General features: G+C 41.8%; 1 protein-coding gene across 5 annotated transcripts in view; it reads left to right on the top strand.

The window, feature by feature from the left end:
* Positions 1-12,001, top strand: part of KALRN (kalirin RhoGEF kinase) — a 526,992-nt gene that overhangs the window by 323,099 nt on the left and 191,892 nt on the right. For all 5 annotated transcript variants that reach the window (XM_064514688.1, XM_064514687.1, XM_064514683.1 and 2 more), the window contains exon 13: positions 3,703-3,877. In XM_064514688.1, the coding sequence (XP_064370758.1) occupies positions 3,703-3,877 (175 nt within the window). The remainder of the gene's footprint in view (positions 1-3,702; positions 3,878-12,001) is intronic.

Here is a 12,001-nt window from a genome sequence, read left to right as displayed (position 1 = left end):
GATGATGTTCCTGGACTCTTGCAAAAAAGTGAAGCAGAACTACATAAGAAAAACATGAAACCACTTTAGTGTGCACCCACTCTGATAGCTTTCATGGCTGCTGGCAAAAGTAAAGAACCCACTTGGAAAGAAGGAAAAATCAGAATTGCTGCAGTCTTTCCTTAACACAGCATTGCATTTCACAGTGTGGATCACCTTGTACCTGACGTGAAGCCGAAGATTGCAAATGCTATAACAATGAACAGAATGAAATAGACTGCTCTTATCAAGCATGTCATAGCATAGGTTAAAACCAATAAAATTAATGGGGCCTTGAGGAAGTTTCCATTTCTTGTCCTTATCTCTGAGAGCACAGATACTAGCTTAGGGTTCACTTGTGTAATAGTACTCTGTGTCTCTTCCTGATAGCTTAGGAAAAATTCAGCTGCTTGAACTAGTTAAATATGATGCCTGGGACTGCTCTTCACAGAAGATCTCCAGTGACTGCTGGAATCAGGAGACCACACCTATCAAGAACATAACAAACCTGACTTGCAACACCACACATACCATGGTTGGCATCGAAACACTTTTTCCACTCTTCATGATCGGTCCTGAGGTGCTCATTCTCAGCAGTTGGGCAACACAAAGTAAATCTTTTAGAAAACTGCTGTGCTTCCAGGAGAGCTGCTGGAGGCAATATTTCTGCACATCTGCTGGAGGCAGAACAATGACTTGTGTCAGTGAGATGGGGAAGTAAAGGGATGCTGGGAGGGGAAAAACGGCAGTGAAGATTTCTGGACCTTGCTTTCTTTCTTTATAATAGTTAAAATGTGTGAGCTCTTGATATTGGGTACATTTCACATTGCTTTTTCCCTGTTAAAGCATTTAGAGCAATTTCAGGAGCAGTGAGTTCCTTCTGAACAAACTCAGCAGCAATACACTAAACCCGGTTTTATGTTCCCCATTTTTGGGGGGGAGAGGGGAGGGCTTCTTTCAGTAATTTCTCTGCATTTTAAACACTAGTTCATATCCTTGTAGAGAATACTAGGAATCTTTTATGATTTCTTTCTCAAAATTCCCCCCCCCACAGAGCATGAGACCTTGTGGTAGAAGCATCCAGTCTCAGAAACTTCTTTCTCTGGAAGGGAGGTCTTTCTGAAACCTTACTGTATAGGGTTTCTCAAGGCCTTTTCCGAGGGGACTGTGGAAAAAGTAACAGATTATTACACTTGAATTTTTGTATTGCATCAGCCACTGAAATGCAAGTGTGACTTGATTTGAAGAGTGAAGTGTTTAATGAGAAAGAATTTCTAAAACCAAGTGTGTCTTTAGATCCCATGAGAGATCTAAGATCTACCAGTCTTGAATAATTCATGGAGTCATTTAGCTATTATATGAATAGTAATATTTCTGTATTTGAATGAAGATATATTTCTTGTCCTTTTATAGAAGACAGGTGCGGACTGAAGGAAACAGAACTTGATTGAATGTGGGCTAAGATAAAGTCGTAGTTTCAAAATCTTGCCTAGTTATCTTCATTCATGCTTTCTCTGTACAGTTCGAGTGTGGAGGCAGAGAAAGACCTTATGGTCACCAAGAAGGTGAAACCACAGGACTGACAAAGTGGGACAGAAACTGTATTGGCTAGAGAGTAGTATCAGCCTTATATGCAAGAGAAGTTGGTAGTACATGCTTCAGAATGATACTGGGGCATCCGAAGTTCAATATCTCAGAAAGAAAGTATCTGAGGAAAAAGAGGAGATACACATCCAAAGAGCCAACTAATGTGTCCTAACACTATTCTGTATTTTTAAACGTAATTCTTAGGCTTCAGATGTTCAGCCAAATGCTTGTACTGTTCCCCCAAGGCACACAATGAAAACAAAATAACATATGTATGTTTTGTTGCCTTAGAACCCAAAAGGTATGGTTTTAGACTTACCTAAAATGACTGTCCGTATCAATGCCTATGTTCAATTTAAGGCATCTGTATTATGTTGTATGATTTTTTTTCTCCAGATATGCTCACTGGCAATGTTCGATTAACATTTAAGTTGACTGTATGTTGTTTTGATCTGACCCTACGTGATGATAATTTACAAATAGCAAAGCACAAGCATTTCCATCTAATTCCATGGAAAACTACCCACACTTTGTTAAGTGTGTATGGAGGGAAAATTCAGCCCTGAAAAGGGAAATGGAAACCTAAAAATCGGGAGCCTAACAGTGCTGTTGCACAGTGGGCAGACTCCACAGGCACTTCTGCTCGGCCCCCCAGAACAGGAGCTCCGGGGTGGCTGGCCAGGAGGAGGGCTCCCAGTCGCAGTTCGTTCCTCATGGAGCAATGCAGTGACCGGGCAGCATTACCTGACATATCACTTGTTCTGCAGTATTGTCAGCTGGTTCCCTCTACATATGGGACCTTGTCAGTGCCCTGATATTCCAGTATGATCTGTGGGATTTTTCACTGCCACCCTCCCCACCTTCTCCAAGCCAGATCTGCAGACTGATTGGAAATACTGATGTGAGACCTGCTGGCTGACCCGCTCCATCCTGTTATCCTGCCAGTGCACATGGCTTTCCAAAAGTGTATTTTATAGGGCTTTCAGTTGGTTTGGTTTAAATATCCCAAGCAATGCGGTAGCTATCACAAGCCTTGAGCAGGCTGCACAATGAAAACTGTTGCATCTAAATCTTGTTTGAGCCAAAGTACCAAAACCAAGCACTAAATTGTAGCTTCAGATTTTCCTATCTGTCGCTGTTAAAGTTGGGGAATCTTTTGTGCCACGTTCAAGGGTAAATGTTAGCTCTTTATGTTCTCAAAGGCTCTTTTATCCATAAAACATCTACTGAGAAAAATTTACTGAAGACCTAACAGACTGTAGATGACCCTACAACATGTTATAAGTGAGGGCACAAGCAGGAAAGAAACTGTCAGGGCTACCCTGCATCTGTGTTAAGATTTGTTTCAGGTACAGCAAGCTTTCCCTAGGTATCCAGCCCACCAGTTAAAGGGCTTGCTGTCTTCTGCTGCCTATATGGGGTGTATAGCAGTAGTATCTGTCCTCTCACAGGCACATGCCACTTCACTTACCCTTGTGGAAGGACAAGTCACAGTCTGTCTTACAGAGCTTGAAAAGGTGTTTTCCTTCAGTGGAGTTTTTTGCACTGCATTCTGAGTATTTTGCAGGACTAAGTAATCCAGAGAAATCAAGGGATCTCTATCCCCTTAGTCTAAAATGCTGATAGTTCTGATTCAACTAATCCACAAGTAATAAAGAAAATGTTTGCACAAAATTGACTTGTAAAGGTCCAGGTGGCTAAGTAGCACTCTGAGCAGCTGTGCTGCTGAGACAGTGTGAGCACAGGATGGAGTGGGCACTCACTGTAGGATTAAACAGATTTGCCAGCCAGACTCCTCAAGAGAGCCATTGAGAGTGAGGTGCTGTTCTCCCCTACTCTGCCCCTCTGAGCCCTCACAAGTGTGTGAGGTCACAGTGTCATGACACAAGGAAGGATGTCCCCACTGTTCAAAATTTGTGCCAAGCTCATGAACTGCAAGATTTCAGTGAGTAGAAGAGACGAGGGTTGCATACACCTTCCCTCAGCCCTTTGTGTCTGGGCTTGCTTCTCAGCAGCACGCAGAATCACAAATGTGTAGTTTTGCTCTTTTGCCTGCCTTAATGCTGAGCTTTAACCATTCTCTCTGCCTTGCCACAGGGACTCAGCCGTTTCCAACAACAAGACTCCACACAATAGCTCCATCAGCCACATTGAATCTGTCCTTCAGCAGCTCGACGAGGCCCAGGTACAGATGGAAGAGCTCTTCCATGAGAGGAAGATTAAGCTAGACATTTTCCTTCAGCTCCGGATTTTTGAACAGTACACCATTGAGGTAAGAGCTGGCTGCATGACCTCAGAAAGGTAGAGCTGTGGGAGAGGGAGTGTATGCAAACATACCATTGTAGGATGCACCCAGAGCTGTTTGATTGTGCTCAGCTGCCTGGTGGCAAAGAGAGTTTAAAAACAGGTTTTAAATTCGACATGTGCAAGCTAAAAATATGCTTTGGGATATGCTACTAGAGTGCGCTGAAATAGATTCATGTCTGCTTGGCTGCCTGTGTGCTGCATATCTGCCTGCTTTGGGGAGAAGCTTTATAAGATGCTCCTGTATAACTCTTTATTGACTCTAGTCACTCAGGAATTTGAAAGTTGTGAAACACTTGCTGGTGAGGTTTGTCTCTTCAGATACAAGCATAGATGTATGCAAACAGACATATGTGGCTTTAAACCGCTAAGTAAAAACTTGTAAGAATCAAAGGAAAGAATTTTTAAAAGATAGGCTTTGAGCATCAGTCGATTTATAAAAAGGAAGGAGGAAAAGAGAGGAATAAGAGAAGCCTTAGGGTGTATTTCTGTGTCCCTGTGTAAGAAGGTCTTTCAGTTCTGTTTTCTACTTCTATTTTGAAATCAAAAGCACTGGATGTAAAACCCATCAGAGCAGTAATAATTGAGGTATTCTTGGACAGAGTAACTTTAAAGAGACTGTAACCAATCTCATTAATTACTTGCTGTAATTCTGATAGAACATGGTGCAAAAAGAACATGTCAGTTAACTTGTGTGCAGAATCCACCAGAGCCATGTGTCAGCACTTATGTCCCTCCTGAGGTGTGTTCCTCCTACTATATCCCACTGCTGATTGCTCAGTTCATGCAGCACTCTGTGTTTTATGATGATATATTCCTGAAGGTATTGTTTGTAAATCTGTAGGTAATCTCAAGGCGAGTACTGATAATTAATGGGAGCCTTACTATGCTGTGTTGCACTTTGTAAGTGTTTGAAGACAAGACATGATAAATTATAGTGCAATAAAGGGCTGGGAACAGGGATTTTTAGATGTCTTAATCTATAACTGGATGCCAGAGATAGTGATCAGTGAGGAATATCTGAGCTTTCCTGTTGCTGTGCAGTTAGGTATTGTACTAAAGACTGTTCTACAGTGCTTGTTATTAATGTAAATTGGAATAGTTTCATTAATATTGTTCTTTACCTACCAGTTACATACAGCCTCCCTGATTTTGGGAGACAGTATTTTGTGTGTGTGTGTATGTCTATGTATAAATGTATGTATTTCATGTCAAATAACATACTTTGCTCTGTGAACAGTGGTTGCCTTAAGAATGCTACATTCACAACTCAGGAACTCTCCAGACTGTAGTATCTCCTATACTTAAAAATAGTAGGTATTTTGATACAGCGAAGTGGCAAATATTGAATACCTAATGGCTTTTAATCTAAAGATATGAATGATACATGAAAGCATATATGCATACATATCTATAAATGGCACCTGTGTTTTCAAAAATGAAGTAAAAAAATGAAAAGCTGCAAGTGATCCTGGAACATGCAAATATATCCATTGACAGTATACAGTGAACTCATGAGAGCTGGTCATTAACATCTCAGCTTCTCTGTATTTCATGGCAAATTCTAGGTCTGAATCTAGAATTATGCTGACTTTGAGTAAAGATATAAAAGAATTCACTGTATTCTAATTTCTTCCCTTTGTACGCTGTCTTTCAATCAAAGATCTCAAGGATCTTTGCCACCATGGGTAGCTTCACTGATGAGGAAACTGAGGCATCAGGAGATGATGTGGTGCCAGTGCTGGGAATACCCTGTGGATCCCTCAGTTTTGTTCCTGCATGGATCCCACTTTAAAGAAAATCACCACTTAATTGTCACTGTAGATTTGCTATTTTTTATCATGAAGACGTCTGAATTCCCTCTACAAGATTAATGTTACAACAAAATCTGAGAGCATGTTTTATAGGGAGCCCATGGGTAGATGATTTTGCTTAGAAAGCTCTCCCTTTCCAATAAAATATTTCTTATTTTAAAATAATTACAACATTTAATTTTTAACTGGACACAGAATGAAAAATATTTGTATCCAGGTCAGTATCTTAAATTTTATATATACATTTAGTGATCAAACAAGAAAAACAGCTTGGTGGATAATAAAAAGAAAGGCAATTTGAAATAACATATTAAGTGATACATTTATGCTGTGTGTTTTGAACAACAGCTGAATTGGCTCAAACTGACACAGTAACAATCCTTAGAAACTAGATTGCAGTCAGTTGCCTCAGCAGAATAATAAAGATTCCAAGTCAGTAAGGAAACTTATCAAAATTAACAAAATTATCTTACCCCATTGTTGAGAAGCAAAAAAGGTTTTTTCATCACCATAATTAAAAAGCATGTAGTATTCCTGATGTTTGATTATTCTAAGCTTGTAAGAGAAAAAGATGGTGAAATTAGGACCAGGAAATTAAATATCTTTTTTACTAAAGATAAGTAGTTTGAGCTGTAACTGGAAATATATTTAGGTTTTAATTTTCTGTAATAGCCCAGATCTTGCATAGATTAAAAGTAGTGAAATAATGTGTACCAATATGATTCTCAAATGAATTTCTCCTTTTCCAGTGTAGATAAGCCCCCTTCCATCTGTCCAAAGAGCAGTGCCATATTGATCGTATCCCCAGCAAAACCCCTCCACCTGCTGCAGCCATGTTAGTCTTTCTCCTTCCTGCATTCACGCAAACCATCTGCAAAAAGTGGGCCCAAAGCACAGTGCTGCTGGAGCCAGGCTGCAGTCTGTGAGAAGTAGCGCTGTCCGAGACTGGAAAGGGGAAGCTCTTTTCAGCATGCCGAAAGGCTTAGCTATCAGCAGCCTGCTTTGAAAAGAGCAGTTGAGTAAGTTGGATTTTCAGCCGGGATCTTCCAGTCTGGTTGAGTGAGCACCTCTTGCCCATCCTTCCCCTGTGCAGGAAGGGAGCAAGAAGAGCCGGCTGGCAGTGGGTAATGGCTATGCTGCAGCGGCAGGTTTGCTCCAAGGGGATTGGGTTGCCCCAGGCTCTCTGCGTTGAGACGCTGAAGTAGATCTCACTTTAAAATGGTGGCGTGTCTTGTTCTATAGAGTCAGAGTTTCAGTAGGTTTCCCTGGGAACCCCGAGGCTTCTCTGTGCTTCTTCCATCTTGTCAAGTGCTGTGTTGTCCTGCCTTGCCTCAGGTCCGTGCTCTCACCCTTGATTTCTCAGTTTCTTGCATTTCTGGGAAGCCCTCATGCTGAGGATCCTTCCCTGGGAGCTCTGGTGAGTGGAAAAACTTGCATCTCTCTAGTGGCAGCCAGAGAGAAGCAGCCGTGGAAGCCTGTCTGCTTCCAGCAGCTTTTGGGAAGGCTGTGCATTAGAGCCCCATCTCAGAGAATAGTTACAGCCAGTGATGTTTCTTTCCACTCAGCTGTGGTACCAAACATCTTTTATCCTGTTCATTTTCTACACCACCTTCTCCCTCTCCTTTCTAACTGATAATGCAAGCAGAAAGTATTAGGGGTTTTTCAAATACACAAATGGCAATTAGATGACTGGCCTTTATTTTTCTTTCAGGAAGCGTCTGACTGTCATTTGTCCTTTGGAAACTTTACTCCTTTTACTGTCCTCTCCAGATATTGAAATCCATACCACATCCATGGACCACATAACCGTTTCCTTTGGCACTCGTTCCTAAACTTGCACCGTACCCATCTGCTTCATAGCCTTCTGTTTTATGAGTTTTTCTATAATCTCCTCTTCCTGCTGGAGGTTTGGAGTCCCGATAAAGTTCAGAATTAACTATACTGCACAAGCAACACTTGCTTCCATCTCTTTAGGCATCACTGGACCTTTTCTGTGCTTCAAGGATATCTGCCAGCTATTGTTTCATTTTGTCTTCAGGAAAAGTATTTTACCTAAAGAGAAACCACTTGCCTTTTTCTTTGGTGGGACAAACCAGCTGCATTCAGTTAGGACTTCTAAGGGCTTCTAAGCTGCACAGGCAGCTTTTGTGTTGTATCTGAGTCAAGGCGAGTTTGGCAGATATTAATTTGGATATGAACTCACAGGCATATAGCATGTGCTGCCTTTGCTTTCTTGCCTTAATCTCATTATATTGACTGATATTTACACTCTGGGTTCTTAGGGTGAAGTATATGAAATCCAAACTGTTCCAGCACCTGGAAACAGGCATAATAGAAACATGAGAAAGCCTAGTTATCCCCGTGGGAGGTTATCTACCTTAGGTTTTAAAACCATAAAATGACAACCCATTTTTTTGTTTAGGAAACGTGTCTAATTTTGATGCCTGGTATGTTTTATTCCTTTACTAAGTCAATGCACATTTCAAGACAGGACAGGATCATTAGGAATATATAGTTGGACTTTCTATATGATCCAGACTCCAGCTGAGTTTGTGCAGCCAACCAAGTAACTCAGGAGATGTCATGCAATGTGAATGTGGTAGCTGATCCACTACAAGGAAGTAGGGTGTAAGACTCAAGGGACTATAGCTGGCGGACATTAGTAGCAGTGCTGGCACCCCACTGAGCACTTCATATGTATGAAGCTCAGTTTTATCCCAGAATTATATCCTCAGTAAAATCTGTCAAATGTAACTTGTTTCTTGCTTCAGAAATAGTCATTCAGCAACTTATTAACTATTATTTATGCAAATGCTAACATAGAGTAAAATGCAGAGAAAATGCATAGCACATGAATGATAAAATGCACTGAGCTGTGACTGCTAACAGAGTGACCTCCATCCAGAGTCCTTCTGCCTATTTTTTCTTTGTATCTTTTGCAGAGAGATGGTCAAATTCACCTGTGGGTCTCTCATGCAACTCTGTGACTGAGAACAGGAGTGATCTCAGCTGGTGTCTGTGTTTGGCAACAGTTACTGGTTACCCTCAAGGAAACTTCTCTTTCATCTTCCTGGAGCTGCCCAGCTCCTTCCCTTGTGTGTATTGTATTGTTTCCTGCAGTGCGTGTGGATCTGTGCAGTGCTAGACAGAGCCAATTCTCTGCAGTCCTAGAGCAACATGGTTTCTAGGCCATGACTTAGTCCTGGAAGGGATTATTGGGGTCCCACTGTACACAATATAAATTCGGTCTTGTATACTTTTTGCTATCCTTCAAAAAGCCCAGTGATCATTAAAATTTTCACCTGCTGGATATCTAATTTTGTATCATTCTACCTTTCTGGCTCAATTTCACCTACTAATTAATTTATCAGACTTGATTTCAATTGCTGGCTGTTCCCATCCATCCCTGAGCATGAATTTAGAAGGGAGCAGGAGCCAGCTTTCAGACAGTGGTTTACTTCACTGTTATTTACAACTCACTTGAGTTTCTCATTCCAGGTTTATATCATTAGCAGAATCTTTCAAGTGAATTGGCTGCCTGCTTGGAGGTAGAAGGTGCTTTATAACTCCTCATTGACTTATAGCTGACACTCAGATGTGAGCTTCCTTATTACAAATACGAATTACAGAGATTTTGATACCCACTTGAAAGAAAGGTCATGATAAGAAAAAGTTCAGGTTTTTCTGTTCATAAGTTGGAATCCTGTAATGCCTCCTATTTAAAGAGCTTTTATTTTTCTTTCTTATATGTATCTACATACTTTTCAAACTGCACAACACTTCATTTTAAGGAAAGTAACGCACCAAGCTGTTCTGGGTACCATGTCTTGCAGAGTTGAATTCCGTTGTTTATATAGATATTTTGGGGATTCATAAGCCAAAATCACTGGAGCAGAATCATCACTGTGACAGCCTTTTCACACTTCAGTGGTCCAGGTCCCCACTAAGCCAGTGTGGCATCTCTGTCTATTATCAAAAAAACGGATGAATGTATTTTCATATTGCGGAGTGTCAGCCCAAAATGAGGACGGAGAAGAAGGAACAAACTTTCTGCTTGTGTGATTTGTAAAAGTGACAGCTTCATTTGACCTTTCCTATCGACATCTCCTTCACCATGTACCTACAGTATTAATGTGCTTGTAGATGCACTAATAGTGCCATATCCAGTCCTCTGCTCTTCCAGCCTGCTCTGAATTCCAAAGCAGAGGTGAGTGCTGTCACCTCTGGCATCCTAGTGCCAGATCCATCAAATGTGCCTCAGAGGTCTGGGCTCCCCTGGTCCTTTAATAATCCGTTTCTTTCTGCACTCACAGACACTTCCTCACCATCTAGGAGTCACACTTATCTTTCTCTTCTTCCTCCCTAATTCACATCTGACCTCCCATATCATCCACCCTCGCTCTCTGTTCATCCCAGATGCATGGCTCCCACCACTTTTTCTTGAAGTGATGTAGATTTTCCCTTTACTTGGTTCTGAGCTCTGCATAGCTCTGCCCCTGTGCCTATATGACTGTTCTTCCTATCCTGCTTCATCCCCATGCTCTGCCCACTCCTCTCACCTTTGCTCCTCCTCCTACTTGCACCATCATTTCACTTGCAACCTGCCTCCTACGTTTGCACGTTCTTCTCAAGCATCTTTACTCTTTTCCAGATCCCTCTCCCAAGCCCACTCTTTCTTTGTGTTGATAGCTTCTGCTCCTAGGGTAGAACTTTCTCCTCCTCCTCATATGTCCTTCCCCAGCCCATACTTGAAAATACCAGCTCCTATATGATTCACTCACCATATAACATTTATTTTCTCTTGCCTGATTCCTCATTTTCGCTCTCCACCTCCTTTAATTGGCAAACCAAGTTTTCTGGTTGGCATTAAACATGAAGGCTTTAGGTGTTTAACACTGAATTTAGGCCAAGCAAGCAAGAAGCATTCAAGGCTGAACAGAAACATTTTGTAGAAAACTTCAGCAGCAGCATCAAAAAATAGATAAGATTTAACAAATTACTGTAAATAATAATTGCCACACCTGGGGTAGGCTTCTTGGCCTACTTCACGAGCAGGCTGCAATGCAGGAGGGAGGTGGCTGGATTACTAATGTTACTATTATTGCTCTTAAGTTTGACCTGTACACCTGTTCTGTATAGCCACCAGACTGAAGAAGAACATCTCCCCTCAATCATGTTATTTGCTGGTGTTGGAAAATGATAAATCCAGAAAGCAACAAATGCAGCAGTATCACAGCAGAGGGAATTTGAGTGCGTTGAGTTGCTGCAGCTCCAGCTTCTAGGCTGCAGGATGCCTCCCTAAGGAGTGTGTGGTCTAGACTGTGGTCACTGTGACTGTACAAAGCAGAGACCCAGCTGGAATAGTCTGTGTATCTATTATAGCCTTGCGATTGTAGCATGAAGCTCAGTGCAAACCCAGTATTTGCTCGAGTGCTGAGATGAGCTCTGTGCTGTCCCTGCTGCACTGATATGGGTATCTCAGTTAGCTTGCTAGCTTGGGATCACTACCTGTGTCTCTCGGTTCCCCTCCCATTATCATGGTAGCAGAAGCATTTATTTCAGGTGAAGAAAGAAGAATCTTGCTTTGTAGGTTTATTGCCAGTGAATAGCTTCATCGTGTGTTTCTTTCTCATTAGTATCTGGGGTCACTTGACCTTGCTAGTTACATTTGGCAATTTAGAGCTTTGTTTCTTGGCCAGGAACTTCATATCACCTGCAAGGAAGGGCTATGTTGCTGGCCTGTGACAGAAAGGCACACGTGGAGTTTTCCTTTGAACAGCATGGGCACTCTAGAATAAGTCTGCTGCTTATGCTTATGCAGACCTCTGCACCGCCTCTGTTGCTCTCTCGTGGCCCTTCTGTTTTAGTACGATTTCTCTCTCATACCAGGGCAGGGCAGAGCAGAGCTTAGGGCTGTTCTCATAGCAGGGCTCCTCTTGGATTAGGCAAGTGAAGGATGCTGAGGTCTATTTAAAATCACAAACGTTGGGAAGGAAAATGAATAAACATAAGTGCAATCAGTTCTTCCCACCGAAAACCCGAAAGATGAACAGAGTAAACTCTAATCAGCCATTCATAAGGGTCAAAAGGGAATGAAACAAGTTCATGGCCAAGTGAGCCTCATTTATGAGATAAATGTCCTGATTCTTGACAGAGGCCCAATGGAATTGGCTCTTACCACAGTTTAGGAGATAGGACACGTTCATCTAATGCAGGCCAAGTGTCACCAGAGATGTCAATGCCTAAGTCATTTTGTGAAAGCATCCAAGGTCCTTTTT

Source organism: Dromaius novaehollandiae, chromosome 7, assembly GCF_036370855.1.
Source record: "Dromaius novaehollandiae isolate bDroNov1 chromosome 7, bDroNov1.hap1, whole genome shotgun sequence".
NCBI lineage: Eukaryota > Metazoa > Chordata > Aves > Casuariiformes > Dromaiidae > Dromaius > Dromaius novaehollandiae.
The sequence above is the reverse complement of the archived record's forward strand: the minus strand, read 5'-3'. Positions and strand labels throughout refer to the sequence as shown.